The following is a 20,670-nucleotide window of genomic DNA, read 5'->3' as shown; positions in this document are numbered from 1 at the left end:
AGGGAAGGTGAGGGGGGTGGGTACCAGGAGGCACACATTCCCCAACCAGAATATTACCCCTTCCCCACGGTCCAGGATATTATAATTTTTTAAGTGCTCTGACCACTTTGAAGATAAGTTCTAGGACTCTTAAAACTGCAAATAAGGTGGAAACTCTTACAGATTATACAGTTTTGGAAGAGAGAGAAATAAAATTAGGATTGGGATATACATGCCAATTCCCTTCCCCAGGCTCTAGCCAAATACCTCTGTCTTGCCTTGTTGCATAACTTGAATCATTTGTTGGAAATCACATTTTTGAAACCACATAAACCATTATATTCAGTGCATCAGTGGTACTTGATGTATATGTGTCTTCCAGGTACCGCTACCCTTTTGGTATTGTATACTTATTGCCAGTTTAACAGCAGTAAGTTTATAACCAGTCCTACATCTGAAAGGGCAATGGGCCCTTTTAAATAGCCCAACAGAATAATGTTTGGATAAGGAGTTCTATCACAACAATATTTTATTGACAAACTGAAATAGTTTCCCAATGTATCAAGCACAATGCTTTTAATTGGATTTGGTTCATATGCTCAGTTCTGAGTCATCCAGACTGTAATTGAATGATAAAAAGTCGGGTGGTGTCTATGTATGTGTAAACTAGCCCAAGGTCCCATATTTTTTGTCAGTGCCTAGCTGCACAATGCAGAACCTGCAAGAACTTGCGGGGGGCACCTCAATTTCCCCTGTGTCCTCTTCCCCACTCTGTTTCCACTCTCTCTCCTCCTGGCTGCCTTTCTCTGCTTCCTTCTCTCCTTTCCACCCACCAACCTTCCTTTCATGTGTCTCCCCATCTTCAGCTATGTGTTCATCTTCAGTTATTTATTTACTTCATTTACACCCTGCCTTTCTCCACAATGGGGACCCAAAGCAACTTACATCATTCCCTCTCCTCCATTTCGTACTCACAGCGGCTCTGTGAGGTAGGTTAGGCTGAGAATTTGTCACTGGCCCAAGGTTTACCCAGTGAGCTTCCATAACAGAGTAGTGATTCAAACCTGGGTTTCCCAGATCCTGTTCTGAAATTCTACGCACTAAGAAGTAGAAAGTTGCAGGAAAACAGTATGTATAAATATATTATCAAAAATGGGTACAAGGTGTCTCTGTATACATAAAATATCAAAACAAATCAGAAATGCACAACCAAAATATGATAGATACAGATTATCACCATATAAAACAAATCAAATACGTGACCACATGTGTTTCAACCAAGTCTTCTTCAGTGGTCATTAACTCCATTAAAACTTTGCTTCAGTACAAAAAAATACATACTATAAAGAGCCAGGGCTGCTCCGCATCACAATAGACAAACCTAAAAAACAACAACAATGTTTATAAATTCAAAATAAAAATAAATTTAATAAGTTACCTCCACAGGAAAAAACGTACTGGAGTTAATGACCACTTAAGAAGACTTGGTCAAAGTGCGTTTGGTAATGCATTTCTGATTTGTTTTATATGGTGATAATTTGTATCTATTATAGTTTGGTTGTGCATTTCTGATTTGATTTGGTATTTTATGTATACAGAGACATCTTGTACCCGTTTTTGATAAAATATTGATACATACTCTGTCTCTGCAACTTTTTATTTCTTGGCTTTGATCTTTGTTGCAGTTGTTCTCCCCCTCCCCGCTCTGCTCTACCCACTACACTACATTGGCTTTTGTAGGGTGGCTGCTGTTCAACAGCAGCAAGTGGCAAGTCCTTGGTGAGTCATGCAAGTTGCATGGCAGCTGCTGGGCCTGGCCCTGACCAGGCCTCCCTCAAATGCCAAAACAGCACTGGGGGCCCTGCCCCCTCCCTCTGCCTTTTACTGATAAAGAGCAAGGCTTGAAGGCTGGTAAAACTGTTTTGGTTGCCTAGCAGCCTCCACAATGGCAACTGCAGAGGGCACTTTTTCTTAAAAGGACAGGTGCTGTTCTATTGGGAGGTTAAACCCCCTCATTTTTTAAAAAAAGATTTCAGACTTTTCTGTAGGGTTTTTTTCAAACTGGTAGGAAGATCTGTCTTGTCTGTTAATGGCTCCAGTTTTTGGATTTAGGTATCCACATATTTGGCCATGTTGAGAATTAGATATATAGCTGATGATAGTGAGCTACCATGTGTACATAATTTTATATGGTTGTATTTTAGTCCTGGTTTGCTCACACATGTGTAACAGAAATCCTGAAATTTCTGCAATGTTAGCAAAAATGGGGCAAGTGAAAAAGGGAACATGCTTCCAATTGCTGTTTCTCCTTTATACTACCACTTGCATGTTAAAAATGTAATGTAATATTTTGGCTTAACAGGTGGAGCGTTTTATACACCAGAAACCATTGATACAGCTAGGCTTCACTACCGAAATTCATGGGCTCCAATTCTTCATGCAGTTGCGCTGTGGCTGAACAGCGCAGGATTTATGGCTTCCGAATCGACAGAAGAGACATCCGCAGCAATACCTAATCCACAGAAAAGGGCCACATCAATTATGTTAAATCCGGCACCTGGAACACCGCCTACCACCAGATCTTTGCAAGAGATAAACAAAGATAGAATGCATTTGATTATGGGTAATATTTATGAGCTATTATTTCAGAATTCTGAAATGAAATAACAACTTTGTATTATCAGCTAAACATACTGATAGTTTTAAAGGGCCACTGGTTCATCAGAGAACCAGAAACCAGCCAATTTAAATTTTTGAGGTGGTTTGGTTATTTATTTTAGTGCAGGAGAATCCTGTCTCGCAGAGTATGATGGATGCAATTCTATGCTCAGCCATATTTTTAAAAACGCCATTAAAATCACATACATGACTAAATTTAATGCTGCTGTTAAAATTTAGTTATCCTGTTTTGGATTGCCTTGCATTTAAATCCTATTGAGGTTATTTTGAAAAAGGTAAATAAAGATGAACATCTCACCTCCACAGCGCTAAGTGAGCTGTTTCCATCCCTGAGGCGACATTGCATCTGTTGTGTGTGTGGTTGGGGGTGGGGGGGAGAGATGCTTATATTTATTGTAGATCTTTTCTAATAATACTAAGGTTTTTTTTCTTTAAAATGTACATAGTGTTTTATTATCACCTTTTCTAGAAGAGAGTTTGTTTTGTCTAAAAAATCTGAAATTATTTGCTTTTAGGTGTTAGTATACAGTTCCTCTGTTCCCCTCGACCAGAAGAACCTGTTGAACACGTTACGTCCTGTTTACAAGCACTGCACACTTTATTGGATTCCCCTTGTGCCAGAATCCATATTGCAGAGGATCAGGTACAGTAATTGAATGTTCTCAGTGCAAATTACTTGTTTTAGCATGCAGGGTTGTGAATATATTGTTGGAATATTAAATGAAACGATTTAACTCATGGAGTAAAGAAGTGTTTAGGAAATACGTTTGTCTAAAGCCCTGTCCTTGTTTTTCTCCATTGAAAAACTAATTATGAAATTAACAGAACCAAGCATAAGATGTGCACTTTGAACTTGGTAAGTCAGTAAATATCAGCTCAAGAGACTCAAACAGCCAAATGGAATGGAATGGACTTTAAAAAGCATCAATTACTAGGACCTGATCCAGCCAAAATTAGAACAGTGAAAGAATATAAGGCTATAATTAGTGAGATTTGTTTGGGAGAGCTCTTGTCTAAATTGTCCAGATGTAATACTACTCCTCTCTGGGTGGAAGGAGTTTTTATTTCTTTATAATGATAATTAGTGAGATTTGTTTGGGAGAGCTCTTGTCTAAATCGTCCAGATATAACACTACTCATCTCTGGGTGGAAGGAGTTTTAATTTATTTATAATGATAATCCATTTACTTCATAATATTCAAAACATGAGACTACATAGTACAGAACATATGATACAATATCTGTGGGGTAAAATTTGAGAGTCACCGGGGAAACCCAGGTTCAAATATCCTGGCAAGTATTTGGATGGGAGACTTCCAAGGAATACCAGGGTTGTGACTCAGAGGCAGGCCATGGCAAACCACCTCTGATGAGCATCTCTTGCCTTGAAAACCCTATGGGGTTGCCATAAGTCAGTTGTGACTTGATGGCAAAACACACACAAGATTTGACAATCTAAACAAGGTTCGGTATCTCTTTTTTGACTTATTCTTTAGATTTAGTTCTATTCCGAAAAAAGAGAAGGGAGACCAGACTGGTACAAACTTATCTTGTGCATATCTGTCTCCATACCAGAACTTCTTACACACAGATGTTTTCCCCAGTAACATAGTATACCATACTTTCCTCAGCCATTTCTCAATATCTGGTACTTTCTCCAGTCTTCATGCTGAAGCTATTAATATTCTGTCTGTGGTGAATAAATTTCCTATTATAACCACATCTTGTTAACTGAGATCCCTCTGGGTATAATGTTCAAAAGAGCTAGGAATTCTTTTGTATTTCTATATGCAGAATTTCTCTCACGAACCTAAGCACCTTATTCCAAAAAACTGTTATAAACAGGCACTGCCACCAGATATGAATGGTTGAGCTCATATGTCTTTTACATCTCCAGCATGTAACATTCCTTATAGTTGGATGAAGATTATTCTACTGATTATCAGATAAATGTATTAGCAGGTCTTTTCTCCACCTCTCCTTATATATGTTTACTTTTTGTCCCACTTGGATAACCCTCATGTTTTGATGTTTTATTGCTTTCCTTTTTATGATTGATCCCCCGCATTATATCTTCACTTCTTCTTTTTAAGAGCATCACAAGGGGCATTGGAAAAATTCTGACAGCTCTGGCACCAAATCTCTGATGCTCTGAATCAGGGGTCTCTACCGTGGGGCCCATGGGCACCTTTCTTCGCACTTGCCATGTGTTTTTAGGAAGTGGGCAGGCCAGGCGAGGCTTCTGTCCAGCAGGGCTTCTGATTGGCTGTTGGAGATCTGCTTAGCTATTCAGATTTTTTTTTCAAGTTGCTTCAGCAGGATCTTCATTGTGTGACTGAAGGTGAACTGTGCATATGCAAGAAAATGTTTTTAAACATATGTTCATTTTAAAAGACATCCTGTTAAACAGAACTTCAGCCTGAAATATTGAAGGGTTACTGTTTGAGTTATGCACAACTTCACTCTCTGACATTTTGCAGTTGGCGCCGCCTCCTGCAACAGCCATTTTGGGCTTAGCTCTACCTCCTGCGCCAGCTGTTTTGTGGTTGTACCCACCACCCGCTGTTACAATTCCAAAAGTGCCTGCAGGCTCAAAAACGTTGGGGACCTCTTCTCTAAATAGCTTAGTCTCTGTGAAATGCAATAGCGTGAGAATTTCTTGTGCAGCTTAAATGTGATATTCATGGGATGAGTGAAAAACAAGGATGTAAATTTGTCTGGAAGTCTGTGGTTTATAGTTTCTGAAGACTTTCAGATATCATTTTGTTGATAATAGCTTCTTGGCGTTGAACTTCTGAGTGTGCTCCATCGTCTTCTGTTGACCTGCAATCCTCCTTCAGTCCAGCTACTCGTAACTGGAGTTGTGCAGCAGATAGTAAGAGCTGCTCAAGATCATTTGCAAGACAAAAGGAACACACTGAGTAAGATATTCACATTATTTTTTTCAATATAGTATACTTCCAAACTGAAGAACTAATCCATTAGAGCAAAGTTTTATTATGAAAACAGGCTGTTTTATATGTTTGCTGAATTGGGAAAAAGTTATCTTGAGCTGTAAGTTATGACTTGCACTGTAGAGTTTACGAAGCAAATACATTCAAGCCAGATTGCAAGATAAATGTACTTTATGATAAGCCAAGAGGAAAGTTGAGATTCAAATATTTAATAAATAATAATGAAATTAATAAATAAAGTACAGGGGGGTTTGGACTAGATGGCCTGTATGGTCCCTTCCAATTCTGTGATACTACTTCTAGACCACTCCTGTTCACATGGTGTTTTTATTTATTGTAAAACTTGCACTTTGTCAATTAGCCAGAAATGCAGTTATCACAACAGCCTGGAACCATCAACAAATATAACAGTATGATGAAGCCAATAAAACACAACAGACAGGACCTAGAAAAGTACATCCGTGCTGGGAATTTTGCTCCTTCTCTATCCCACTGCAGCCCCTTCTGTTTCCTGAAAAACTAACCTAGTTGACAGAAAGCCCTAGAATTGCATGAAATGGAGTGTGAAATATTGTAAGTGTTGTCCTTGGAGCATTATTTACAGAAGCTAGCTCAGAAACCATGAAAAGTCAAATTAGGGGAAATAAACCCTAAGCAAAGCAGAGCTCAACGAAACACATTTTAAATGAGATACTGTTCAGTTGTACTGTATATTCTAGCAGAGAGAGAGAGGAAATGTAGGAGGAAGAGAAACGGGCACGTTTCAGGTTAGTAGGTAGGTGTTGTTGTAAATTTAGAGTAGGCTCTGAGGATAGCCATTCAAGACAGCAGTGCTGAAGAAACAGTTTCTTTGAGATTTCCAAGCCTAGAAGATTTGTCTAGCCATATGTTTGACTCTTCAGCACTTGACAGTTGGATTTGCTTCTTCAGGGGTGTGTGGGTTTTGAAAATATCAAAGAAACCTGTGCATTTCAAGCATTTTCCTCTATGGTTGCATCACCTGAAAGAGCACTTCCAACCAATAGTAGTACACAGGCTAGTTTAAGAATCTATGCTTATTATTTCCTTTCAAACGGAAAAGGCCAAATCATAATTCTAATGTACTCTAAGATTGTGTTCAGATGTCACACATTTGCTGTTAAGGGAAACAATGCTTCTCCGTCTATTTTGTCCTCCGTCCCTCCCTTTGTGCACCAAGAAACAATTGAGACGCTAATCACATTTATCCATGACATACATAGATGACATGACGTACAGGTGCAAGCATGTGTGCTGTATATTCCACTAGAGAGAGACAGAGAAAAATGTAGGATGAAGAGAAATGGGCACGTCACATATTAGTAAGTAGGTGTTGTAAATTTAGAGTAGGTTCTGAGGATAGTCATTCAGGACAGCAGTGCTGAAGAAACAGTAGTTTCTTTGAGATTCCCATGCTTGGAAGATTTGTCCAGCCATGTGTTTGACTCTTCAGCACTTGACAGTTGATTTTCTTCTTCAGGGGTGTGTGTGTTTTGAAAACATCAAAGAAACTGTGCATTTCAACCTCTATGGTTGAATCACCTGAAAGAGCACTTCCAACCAATAGTAGTACCTAGGCTGCAGTTTAAGAATCTATGCTTATTATTTACTTTCAAACGGAAAAGTCCAAATCACACTTCTAATGTTCTCTAAGATCGTGTTCAGATGTCACGCATTTGCTGTTAAAGGAAACAGTTCTTCTCCCTCTATTTTGTCCTCCATCCTTCCCTTTCCGCACCAAGAAACAATTGAGATGCTAATCACATTTATCCATGACATACATAGATGACATGACATACAGGTGCAAGAATGTGGGTTAATTGGAGCTACTTTTCTACCCACTGACCAGGATTCTAAACCTAGATTAAATCCTGGTTTAGAATCCTACCTGGGGAGGGGAAGAGGTTGCGAACTGCTTGCCTGGGTTCTTCACAGTGGGGATGGCTGTTCTAATTGAAGTTAGTGCAAGTCTGGCGAAACGCTGGGTTTGTGTACTTTCCCCCCTCAGTCGTGATCACATGTGTTGTCTGAATGCAGTTTAAATAGACTAATTTAATATGCATTGATGGAATTGGCTTGATAGGGGGAGGATGAACACCGATCTTGTATTTCCTAGAAATGTGAAAGGAAATATTTTAATAGTTTGCTCTAATATACCTCACTTGGCTAATAACATAAGCATTCTGTGACTTCTTATTCTATCTTTTATATACTTTATAAAAATGAAAAAATGCAAACTAGAGCCATTGAATTATGTTTTGAATACTGTGTAACAATTAGGTACACTTCATAGTTTTATGTTACATGTTTTTGTAGCCTCTTTGTATTGTGTCTGTCTTATAGTAGATTTTTCATATTTTAAAATTATTTTATTTTATCCAATGTTTCTTTGTTCAGATGAAGAAGATATAAAGGATAAAGATGCCAACACTATCTTGGGCGAAGGAGGAGAAAGTGGGGGTCTTGTGCCCGGAAAATCCCTCGTGTTTGCTGCCATGGAACTGCTAATGTTTATCCTTGTGCGACATATGCCCCATCTAAGCACAAAAATGTCAGATTCTCCAACTCATATCTCAAGCAGAACCCAACTCCCAGAAGAAAGTGCTCGTCTTGTGGCTGCCACTGTGGCCATTCTGTCTGACCTGCCCACTCTATGCTCTCCAGCTGGTAATGCAAATATCTTCCTTAAGATGTGCCCATTTGTGCATTTTGCAGCAAATAAATGTTGAACAACGAAGTGAAAACATTCAGTATAGAAATCAGGCCACCCAAAAAAAGAAGTATGTTTGGGAAGATAGTGCTGACAATCCACAGAAAATTGCCAGAACAGTCCCAGCCCCTTCTGATAAAGAGCGTTCATAGGAATCCATAACATCTATTTGAAAACTAGTATGAACTATTTCCTAGATTCCTACCCTATCTCTTTGTTCTACTCTGAGAGGTTTGGGCAAGCTTGTGGTGGTTGACCCCTTTCCAAAGTGGCGTAGCCCACCTTTAGGCTGTTGTGCTTCTTACTCCCAGAAGAATAATATCAGCCACTGCCACGCCTCACCAGTCTGCCTTTTGTTCTGCATCCTCTTTCATGCCTCTTTCATGTGTGGCTTGATACTTGGTACTGTAATGTCTTCTTTCTGACAGTCTGAGGTTTATTCTCTCTCCTCCCCTTCCATCTTAACAACTTCTTGCTAGCAGACAATTTCCATTCCCTCAGTGTTTATCCCCTTCACATCATTATCCAGAGAATGTCTTGAAAAACTCCAGATTTGCTTCAATGGTCAATGCTCATAATTTGCACAGAATTATATCGGTTAACAGACCTGTGATCTACAGCAGTTATTTGCCCTTCAGGGAAAGACTTTTGGCTTTTTATGGACTGTGAGAATAGGTTTTTATCCAAGGCTACTGTAAGGATAATTTGTACAGCAGTATATGTAAACTATTTTAATGTGCTAAAGGAAAGAGATTTTGAGACACTCTTGTATTTCATGGTGGCATCCCAGGATCTAGGAAGACGACAGTTTTGAAAAATCACATAATTACCTTTTTTTAAATCATGAAAGAAAACAATATGATCAGATGGGTCTGATATGCATTGGAACACTGTACTTTCAAGAGTCATGCTGTTCTCTTCAATGAGTTAGGTAATACTGCATACATAGCAATAAGAATTATCCAACAGAAGAGAACAGGATAACCCCTGCTCATATAGTGTCCAGTGTATGCCCTAGAGCCCCCCATCCCCCAACAGATCTATGGATCATTGTCTGCCGCTCTGCTGTTTCAGTTAATTGCCATTAAGTATTTTACGTTTCAGGATCCATGACAATATTACCCACGGTCCTATTTCTGATAACACAAGTGTTGAAAGACACTGCTGTAAACGCAATGGGAAATCAGGTCCCACCACCAGTCACTGCAGCACTTCAAGGTCTGAAAAACATCGTAATACTTCCGATGGCCATGAATGAAGACATTCACAAGCAGTGGACGAACCTTATCCGTAGCACCTTGGCTTCCATCTTGGAATACTCTCAGCCAGGTAATTTGCTTGCAATTATTGGAGCTAGTTAAAAAGTAAGCTGAATTAATGGTTTGTTGATGGAGAACAATTTCATGTGCTTACAGTAATGTGGGTTGTTGTCATTGTTAATCACCATATCTTCATGCATAGCCCACCTTTCTCACTGAGACTCAAGGCAGATTACAAAATAGGAAAAGCGATCGAAAGACCTCTAATAAACAATGCAGAAGGGCTAAGATTACAGACCTAGAAAACAGTGCAAACAAAAAAAACCTGCCAAAGGTGTGACATACCATAATGAAGAAAGGGTGTTACAAAGGTAGAGGACATTGCAGTAAAAAAGGGAGGTGACATAGAATAAATATTACAATAGAGTACAATATTATCCCTTATAAAATGACTGCCTGTCCTATTCCATTATACTACACTTGTCATCCCTGGAAAATGCCCTCCTGAACATTTCTGTTTCGCACATTTGGCGAAATGGCAGAAGTGTGTGTATGTGTGTGTGGGGGGACTTCCTCATAGCTTCAGGCAGGCTCTTCCACAACGTGGAAGCCATCACAAAGAATGTACATGAACGAGTAGTTGCTGATTTTACCAACTTGCAGGGTGGCACCTTCAGAAGGCTTTGTTCAAATAAGCAAAGCTGTTGTAGCAGGGCATAGCAGGAGAGGTGGTCCTACAGGTATGTGGATCTTTAACAGCTTTGTAGGTGATAACCCAAATCCTGAACTGAACCTGATAGTCAGTAACCAATGGAGTGTCTGCAGAATGCATGTTCCACTTAGTAGCCAGGCTGCAGTGTTCCGTACCAACTAGAGTTTCTCCAGAATACCTCCACAGGTCTTAACTGAGCCAGGGAGTGTCAGCTGGACACCCCCCCCAAATGGGAAGCACAGTGTTCTTCATGACTTCATGCCAAGATTTAGTTTCAACTTGTTCACTGTTACCATTTAACCCCAGGAGTAAGGCACTGGTTCAGAACCTCTACAACTTCACCAGTAACGAATTAAATTACATACCAAAGTATCCAGATTTTCTTTGGTGTAATGTTGCTGCCTCCTCAGTGCTTTAAAAACTCTGATCTGGTTGAGCTGAGAGTTTGCACTTTTCCATATATGCTAACTGTATTCCTATGCATGCTGAGGTTGAGCTGTTTGTTTTGCAAAGAACTAATTTGACCAAAATCAAAGAGAATTAAATATGTATTACATTAATGTGGTGTATGATTTTCAGCAACTCATATAAATTAATAAATGTGAAGTGAGTTTTCCACAGCCTTATCAAGATACTTATGCCTAATGTAAGCCATTTCCATACCATCTTCCAATTGGAAAAATATCCTTGACTAGGGCTGTGCAACAAAATATTGTATCATTTTTGAGGGGGGGGAGTTGTGTGTGTATGTCTGTCCATCTTTAGTATCCTCCTACCCAAAAATAGCTCAGCTGTGTTTGCCTAGAAAACCAATTTCAACGCTTTTCAGTATAAGCTCTCAGCCTGTTTTCTTTGGATTTTTTCAGAGGCCTCAAAGCCTATTTTGGACGAAGTAAGCATGCTGACAGCGATTGCACTCTTCCTTTGGTCTGCAAGTACAGAAATAATTGGCGTGCAGTCATTACAGAACGGTTGCATGAGCAGATTCAAAACTGCGCTGAACTCATCCGATCCTTGGGTGAGTTTTTCATATGCGAGGAATGTATTGCCTTCCAGGTTACTTTCCGTCGGTAATTACTCTGCCCTCCGAACTTCTTGAAAAGGTAGTTTGTTCACTTAAGAACTTACGTTACCCTGTCTGGAATGAAAATTGGAATGTCTGGAATGAAAACTGTCAAAACCTGCTATTTTGGGCTTCTTCTTCATTACTGGCTGATGTCATGTACAGTGTTCATAAACAGAAAATAACCATCTTGCTCCAGAAGAGGAGTGCTGGCTTTATGCTCACTGGGCAGGAAATGCCTTGGATCCTGATTTAGCAAAGGGATTCCTGCCCCAAAGCTGCCTTCTGTGTGTGGATTTCCCATGATGAATGAATGAATGGTTTTATTTGCATTTAGCCATAGGCCATTACAAACATGTCAAGGATACCACAGATACATAATAAAAGGAAATATTAGGTTAATAAAATTCTGGATTAATAATAAATATACATAATAAAATTATGCAAAATCAATGCATACAAAAACAACAACAAAATAATAACTAAAAATTGTGGTGGTGTCCCAATTGGCCTAGCGACCATTAAAATCAACTTGAAGGATCAGCTCCCTTAGCAGCCATATTGGCCCTTGTTTTCTTTGCTGCCAGAGCATACAGGGCAGTCGTATGAGAAACAAACCTATTGGTATCTTTTAACAAAAATACTAGTTTCTTGGCACTAGGACAAGTGTTTAGGCCAGAAACCAACCCAACAAGAAATTTAGCCCTGGGTTCCACATATGTAGAGGGCATTCAAATAAGTAGTGGTATAAGTCCTCCAGAGCAGATGTTCCACAGATGCAAAAACGTTGGTCTTTTGGAATTCGGCAATAACGTCCGGACAATTCAGCCGTTGGCATTGTTTGAAACCGTAGGGACGTAAAGCCTGCTCTAAGCTTTGGGTTTGGTATATTGGTTAAATAAGAAGCTCTAAGGTGATCAGTTTTGAAAAGTTTAAACCAAGGAGGATTTCCCATGGTGGCTTGGGACATTGAATCAGGTTATCATGCCGTGACGGATACAGGGTTAAACTGTGTAACTTGGTAACTGTCAGCCAATGCCAGCAAGCAGTGGGCAGAGTCTGGAAAGCTGACAGGCTTCTTTAGCTCTGAGCTCCTGAACTGTGTGGTGGTGTGGAGAGAGACTGAGAACACTTGTTCAAATACTACCTAGCTTGTTTAGAACCAAACCTGAGTAGTGAAAAGGGGAAGATTGTGGCAGTGTGTGATAGCCCTTTCTTCAGTCACTTGGTGGGAGGTGGCTTCTGAAACAGGGAGACTCCTGACTCAGTGTTTTGTGGAAGAGAGATTTGTTACCATGTGCGTACAACACCTGGCTAGTATGGACATAGCGCAAATGTGTTTACACTTGACCATTTCAGGAGTTCAGGAATGTAAGCGAAGCTCTATCTGGCTAATCCATTGAACCCATCATTCTGTCTCCTTAATAGCTGTTGCACAGCAAAACGTACAAGAGCGATAATGGCATAACCATTCTTTTGGAATGCGGTGAGCATGGGATGGCATGCCTTAGAACCTGTGTTTGTCCTCTGTGCCATCTGCCCGATTCATTCTTTAGAGGCAGGTTGTACTGCTCGTCATTGCTTCCTGTTGTTAACAGTTGCAATAGGTAGTTTGAATTCACTCATACAGTGAAGCAGTGTATAAATCAATACAAATTTTATTTATTTACTTAGTTATGAAAGGTTTGTAGCCTGCTTTTCTTCCCCAAGGGACTCAAAGCAGCTCACAACAAAAAGGTAAAACATTCAGCTATAATAATACTATAATCGATAACAAAAGGATCCCGGACAGAAAGGGCGCTGATATCAGTCTTATTAGCAGGCTTCAGGAGGGAATTTTAAGCCATCATCTTCTAAAAGATGCCTTCCTGATATTCTCAGGAAGGTCATTCCACAGTGTGTGTGTCATGGTGGGTGGGTGGGAGCATGTGTGCACATGAGGAGACTTGCCTCACTCACCTTCTCACTGGCTATAACAGTAGGGTTGCCAACCTCCAGGTGGTGGCAGGCGATCTCCTGCTATTACAACTGATCTCCAGCTGATAGAGGTCATCTGAAGAAAATGTCTGCTTTGGCAGTTGGACTCTATGGCATTGAAGTCCCTCCCCAAACCCTGGCCCCCTCAGGCTCCGCCCCAAAAACCTCCCACTGGTGGCAAAGAGGGACTGGCAACCCTATATAACAGGGACATTGCCACCACCCAAGGTCTGCCCTTTTCCTTGTCTACCGGTGGCTTGGGGTGCCAATAGGGGATTCATGCACGTGTGTGGTGTGAATTTCTAGCTCCCGCCCCACTTTCTCCTGTTCACAATCTAGCCTAGCCAGGGGTGCTAGCCTGTGAATGGAAGAACTGGCCAGGCATGAAGGAGTGACTCTTTGAACACAATCAGAGCTCTTAAAAGCGCAAGATCTTTATTGACTATAACACAACTTTAGACCCTAGAGCACAATTGCATAGGAAAAGTATATCACAGCACTACAGAGTTATGACAGAACTAAGAAAGGAAATAAAACATATGAGGCTAATCTAAGCTTTACAGTCACTGGGGTTACCTTGGGATCTACTCCTTGGGATGGAGGCAAGCTTGCTGGAACATGGTCAAGGCCATTCCCCTCCCCCAATTCCTGGGCTTGAGTGCTTTTGGCAGGGCATCCAAATCTTTCAACCCTTCCTGTCTCAGCAGGGTTGGTTTCTCTTCGTCCTATTGTGCAGTGAAATCCCATGTTGGATCACTCTGCACCCTTGTCCCCCCAGTCAGCTTAGTTGCACGTCTAAAACGCATGACCCAATTCAGGTCATTCCAATAGCCATCCATCTTGCCCCTTCCTGGCAGTTGGGCAACTGGTTGTCTCCATGCAGGAAACTTGTCTCTGCTCAGCTGGCAATTTAAGCAGTTGGATAGTCCATTCACTGAGAAAGAATGTTCTTACCGGAGATTGGGGTCTCTTGGGTGTAACTCAGGGCATCTTGTACCTCTCTGTCACAACAGTATGGACTGCCAGTGTCAAAAGCCAAGATGGAGCAGTTCCAGTTCTCTTATTTCTGCAAGAAGGGATGAAGGGGAGATGCTTTGTTGGTTGGTACAGGGAGATATGGTGCCTTGACAAAACTGTTCTAACTGTGAATTCAAATAGGAGCATAGTAAATGTGCTTTAGTGAGGTGATGGTTCACCCATCCTAAGTAACCCTACGGCTTTCAACTATGACTGTTGTTGCTTCACTTAAGGTGAAGCAGATAGAGACTGAAGATTGGAATTGCTTCATTTAATAGGATTTTCAATCCTACTGTATCCAAGATTCACAGTAGATGATAAAATATTAAATTTCTAGAAGTAAGTATTATTGTTGCTGTCATACCTCTTTTTCTGATTTAGTCCTGAGTAACATTGGCTTAGACCTGGCCCTTTTTTTTAGTTTTTGCAACACACTATCCATTGCAGAAGTGGTGGTGTATTGAGGCGCACATTCCTTCAGCGCTGAGTGCTTTCTGCTCATTGCAAGACACGGTGCAGAAAGAGGGGTCAGTTTGAGTTGCTTTGTCTCCTCTTTAATGAATAATTGTTCAGTCTTTATTTACCAAATGGCCTGATAGTTGCATTGCAAATCTTAAACTAATGCATCAATGTTGTATGTTTTGATTAGGTTCAAGCCAAGTGCTACCAGCTTCTACTTTCTGTATTCCAACACACTAATCGTGCTCTCTCAACCCCATACATCCATTCACTGGCACCAATCTTGGTTGAGAAACTGAAAGGGGTGGAAAAAAACCGACCAAACAACAAAACAGAGCTTTTAGCGGTCCAGGAAGGAATTAAAGTTCTCGAAACTTTGGTCGCTCTTGGTGATGAACAAAATAGTAAGTACATTGCTTCACTAAAACACCAATTCTCAAATTATGTACTAGGATCCACCAGGGCCTTGCATTGACAACTCTTTCTTACGCTAGGACAGAGGTTGGCAAACTCATTAGTCAAAAGAGCCAAATATCAACAGTACAACGATTGAGATTTTCTTTTGAGAGCCAAATTTCTTAAACTTAAACTATATAAGTAGGTACACTGTTTATTAACTTAATAAACTTTAATTAAAGTTTTGTCTTAATTAAACTATAGGTACACTGAATAAAACTTGATATCATACTTAATAGTGATCTTATTTATTGATAAAAATTAAATTGTAAGTCCCTGCCATTTCCCCCTCCCCATCCAGAGTCCTCGTCTGGAGGCCTGGTCTACCACCATAAAAGCCTATTGGTAGACCTGGCCTCCGGCTGAGTCCCATTGGGAGGCCAGGTCTACCCATTGGCTTTCTTGGCAGTAGACCTGGCCTCCGGAGGCCCATAGAAGCCAATTGGTAGACCTGGCCTCTGAAGGGGGACTTTTTCCTCTCCTCGGAGTCCAGGTCTACCAACAAGAAAGCCAGTGGGTAGACATGGCCTCTGAGGAGGGAAAAAAGTAAGTAAGGTATCCATAAAATTAAATCATGACAATGACTGACAAACGCTGTACATTTTCCCCATTTGCATTCTCAAAACTCTACAGGGGGGCTTATTGTTGAGTTGTGCATCGAAGTGGCAAATCCAAGGCAAAACCTCCCATTCATAAATGGCCAATAACCCCCATGCAGAGTTTTGAGAATCTGGATGGGGAAAATGTGCATCTGAGTGGCAAATCCAAGGCAAAACCTCCCATTCACTGGCAGGGGGAAGGTCTCGCCTGTCCGCGCCGACCCCCAAGCCACGGCCCCTCCCAAGAAGCCGGCTCCGCTATCTCTCCCCCCCCCCCCCAGTCATCCAAACATCCACCCACGCTCAGCCAGGGATGAGGACTTTGTCCCGAGTCGGCAGACTTACCGGCCGACGCGGGATGACAAACCGACGACTCCAACTCTTCCACCCCTCGCAGTCAACAAGGGGAGCTGAGGGAGGGGGGCGGGCTCCCAGTGGAGCAGCCGGCGAAGCAGGAGGCAGGGCAGGGAAACAGCCTGGCACACCCCGCCTAACAGCTGGGCAGGCGGAGCCCCGCCAGCCTCAAGACGGCCCAGTGCGAGACGGAGCCTGCCTCTCCCCCCCCCCTTGCAGCAGCAGCCTGAACGGCCGGCTGCCGCCTCTTCCCACCGCCTCTGATCCCTCCCTGCCGGAGAGAGAGAGAGGGAGAGGAGGGGAGGCCGGGGGAGGGGGTGCCTCCCGCTCTCCTGCTGGCTGCTCCTGCCTGGGGCGCGCTGGAGCCCGGCGGGAGCGCGACGCCTCTGCCTGGCTGGGCGCGGAGATGCGGAGGAGCCGCATCAGCCGACGGACCGGGGGGTGGGGAGGCGGGGAGCCGCACTCAATGGGCCAAAGAGCCGCATGCGGCTCAGGAGCCGCGGTTTGCCGACCACTGTGCAAGGACGATTCCCTGCGCTATTTTTTCTTCCCCAAATATTTCCTAATATGTGGTCTGTGACATCATCCCAAAGGAGAGTAAAGGCTTCACGGAGATTCCTTAACTACAGCTGTTCCATTGCTGACAAAATGGGCAAGAAGGCGAGCCAGGAGGCAATATTAACTGCAGTCCAAGGAGGATGTTTTACACATCCTTCTGGGAACTAATTGAGAAAATGTGGTATGCCTTTTTGAGTGTAAGAGTGAAATATGCCTCCAGTTTTAATCCAGAAAGAAACTGTACCCCAAGTATCGAGACTTCAGAATTCTCTGCCATAGGACATGTAACAATTTCAAAACAGTATGTTTCCATAGAAATCAGTTGTCTGAAATACATATGCAGATTATCATTCTAATCTTGTAATTTGTTGCGTGCATGGCGCTCTCCCATTCTCAAGGGTCGTTAATTTCAGTGTAGAAAGCTAAGGTGCATCTTTCTTTTGCACACTGCTGATTCTTCCGCTAAAACTACACTCATGTGAGAGATTCTGAACAGGACATATGTCTTGTAGCTAACAAATTGTGATAATTGCAGGTTAAATGCTTTGTGATCTGCGAAACTAATTATCCTAGCTATTGGCAGGATATCTAAAAGGTGTAACCTTCTCCTCTACTGGTTACATATTTCTAAATGCAGTTTTATGCTATATCTATCCCCATGGTAACAGTACCTTAGGAAATGTTCAGCTGTGCTAGAACTGAACTCAGTGTGGAGTTGTGAGCAGATCCTAAAAATAGTTCTGCTATTGGGTCTTTCAGATTAGCAATAGGCAAAGTGACTCTTTTCTAGCAGAAATCGCCCCGCAGCCCCGCATTAAAGTCCCAAATATTGATTTTTTAAATCTTTGTTTCTGTTGATTCCAGGAGTCCAGCTGCTCGCCCTGCTTGTTCCCACTCTCATTTCGTACTTGCTGAACGAAAACGCTTTCCCCTCGGCGTCCGCGGTATCGAAAGAGCTCCACGAGTTTGCCCTCCAGGACCTGACACGCATCGGGCCCCTGTACCCTCATGCCTTCAAGACCGTGATGGGAGCAGCCCCTGAATTGAAAACGCGGCTGGAAACTGCAGTTCGAGCGAGTCAGGCGAGCAAAGCCAAGGCAGCTGCCAGGCAACCGCCACCCACAGTACATTCCACTCCGACCATTAAACTCAAAACTAGCTTTTTCTGAGTTGGTCCAATCGGAATCAATCATAAAATCCATCTCTCCCTTTTTCTCTTTCTGTTAGTGTTTGCCAGAGGCTGACCACTAGCCCATATGTTCTTAGGTTTGTGGTATGAAATCTGTGCATTATAAAGGATGTTGCATTACCTGTATGTACATAGATTTTAATGAAATGGAATATGTTTGATTTGATGATGTATCTGAGTCTTGTGTTAAACTATCTCCTGTAATTAAATGCTTTCTGTGGCATTTTGTATGTCAAATGTTCAGGGTGGGTCATAAATTTATACAAAGCACATACATTCATGCAGTTGATACAGAAGAGAGAAAAGCAGTTCCATTGTCACTTAACACAGGAAACTTCTGGTGAACTAATGCATGTTTTCATTTAAAGGGGAAATTGGATATGTTATCAAACCTGTTAATTGTTTTTCTCAATCTGGATCAGTGTGCTTAAGGGTAAATTCTGCAGGATAGTCTGAAGTCAAAACACTAAAGAGTTTTGGAGCCCAAGAACCATGAACAGAATGAGTTTATGAAGTGCCTGTCACCTTCCCTCTGCCCCTCCCAATGCTCCTGCTCAAGGGACTCTTAGGAACAGAGTGGAATGCAGTGCCATGCCACCACTCCTTCCCTCATAGAAGCTCTTGCTGCATTCACATAATAGCTTTGCACAAGAAGGAAGGGGTGGTTTCTGCTAATACCTTCTTGATCTGCAGCCCGTCCCCACTGCAGTATTCCACACTGTTTTTGAGAGTCCCCTAACTCTCAGGAGTAGCAGGCTGCAAAGGTGGGAGGGGAAAATACGCACATCGTTGATTAGATTCTCACACATGCACACACCCGTCGTTGTGGAACCTATTAATAAATATATTATGACTTCAGGTTTTGGGAGGCAAAGCCACCATACATGAAATGGCCAGCAAAGGGGGGAAACATAGCCTGGGATAAGGGACTGTCTTTTCAGTTGCAGGCTAGCATGTTGTCATATAAAGAGCTGTTTACCCTTTCTGCTTGCACATCTAAAATGGTTTCTGGAGAATGACTGCACAATATGACAAAGGCAGTCTCTCCATGGCAGCTCTTTTATAACACCTCTGTATGACTTCTACAGTAGCTCACTTTATGGATCCCTCACATTACAGGGAAATTTTCCACCCTATCTCCCCTACCTGCCACAAATATTCAGCTTCTGCAAATGCTCTATGACAATGTTCATTTATCAGCGTATAGAGCCATTCTAACACGTTACAGCTTAGCCAACCTGTTTGTTCAGGATATAAAAAAAGAATAACAATAGGCTATGTTGTTCCTTGTGGCCTGTGTAATGTACTGGGCTACCAAAAAAACAAACCCAACCTGCAGTCAAATTGCCTTAAGGGAAAGGTAAATTAGTAAAATACTAGTGTTGATGCACACCTATTCTCTCTAGTATCAAAGGAGCATGCCTATTATATTAGGTGCTGTGGAACACAGGCAGGATGGTGCTGCTGCAGTTGTCTTGTTTGTGGGTTTCCTAGAGGCACCTGGTTGGCTGCTGTGTGAACAGACTGCTGGACTTGATGGACCTTGGTTTGATTCAGCATGGCCTTTCTTATGAAAGAAGTACTTGAGGCAAATTGGGAATACTAATGTAAGCACTTCCCTGCTTGAGCAGACCAGATGCCAAGCTAGTCTAGCATTCTGTTTCCAAGAACAGGCAGCCAAGTAAATATGTCAAGCTCACAACCTGCACATAACGGCAACAGTACATGGCAAGTCCCCACCATCTGGATAGAGTGGTTCAGATTAGCTAACTTGTCATTGATCTAGCCTCCATTGGATTTGTATAAATCCTTTATAGAGGGCTCCGCAAGGCTTAACCTCAGAGGGCCCTTGGGGTTTTTTTTGAGCGCCTCCTAAGGCGGGATGAAATTTTCAGTTACTTTTCCTGTTCAGCTTATTTAAAGAGAATTTTGCTCTTTGCTTTTGATGCAAGAAAAGTATCAAGACAATGTTTAATTTGTTAAAAGCTGCCTTCAGTTTCACTTAATTTGTTAAAAGCTGCCTTCAGTTTCACTTAAATTATACATTTAAATAGGATTCTGCTCTCCGTCCCAAAGGACAAAGGTTTCTGACCATGTCCAGAGTTCCTGTATTCATTTATTTAAAATATTCATATACCACCTTATCTCCTTAGACTCAAGGCAGTTTGCAGAAAGCAACAAAAAGTGTTAAGGGAGCCAGCATGGTGGTGTGGTTAAGAGCGATGGTTTGGAGAGGTGGAGTATGATTTGGAGAACCGGGTTTGATTCCCCACTCCTCCACATGAGCAGCGGAGGCTAATCTGGTGAACCGGATTCATTTCCCCACTCCTACACACGAAGCCAGCTGGGTGACCTTCAGCAAGTCACATTCTCTCAGCTTCACCGACCTCACAGGGTGTCTGTTGAGGGAAAGGAAGGTGATTGTAAGCCGGTTTGAGACTCCCTTAAGTGGTAGAGAAAGTCGGCATATAAAAACCAACTCTTCTTAAGGATGAGGGTGAACAAGCTGAAACTTAATCCTGACAAGACAGAGGTCCTCTGGGTTAGTAGAAAGGGACTTCAGATCTGTCTGTCTTGGATGGGTTAATCTCCCCTTGAAAAGCCTGGTTCACAGCTTGGGAATGCTGCTTGACGCAGCAGTCACTTTAGAAAACCAGGTAGCTGCTGTGGCTCGGAGTGTGTTTGCC

The 20,670-nt window shown here is 42.0% G+C and overlaps 1 protein-coding gene across 2 annotated transcripts in view; it reads left to right on the top strand.

Annotated features, from left to right (window-relative positions):
* HEATR5B (HEAT repeat containing 5B) overlaps positions 1–17,966 on the top strand; it is a 61,455-nt gene extending 43,489 nt beyond the window's left edge. For both annotated transcript variants that reach the window (XM_056852567.1, XM_056852566.1), the window contains 8 exons: positions 2,342–2,602; positions 3,174–3,301; positions 5,435–5,579; positions 8,028–8,297; positions 9,445–9,669; positions 11,178–11,329; positions 15,018–15,231; positions 17,659–17,966. In XM_056852567.1, the coding sequence (XP_056708545.1) occupies positions 2,342–2,602; positions 3,174–3,301; positions 5,435–5,579; positions 8,028–8,297; positions 9,445–9,669; positions 11,178–11,329; positions 15,018–15,231; positions 17,659–17,963 (1,700 nt within the window). In that variant the 3' untranslated portion in view covers positions 17,964–17,966. The remainder of the gene's footprint in view (positions 1–2,341; positions 2,603–3,173; positions 3,302–5,434; positions 5,580–8,027; positions 8,298–9,444; positions 9,670–11,177; positions 11,330–15,017; positions 15,232–17,658) is intronic.
* Positions 17,967–20,670: the final 2,704 nt, after the last annotated feature.

Source organism: Euleptes europaea, chromosome 7 (assembly GCF_029931775.1).
Source record: "Euleptes europaea isolate rEulEur1 chromosome 7, rEulEur1.hap1, whole genome shotgun sequence".
NCBI classification, from domain to species: Eukaryota; Metazoa; Chordata; class Lepidosauria; order Squamata; family Sphaerodactylidae; genus Euleptes; species Euleptes europaea.
This window is presented reverse-complemented; position numbering and strand designations above follow the sequence as displayed.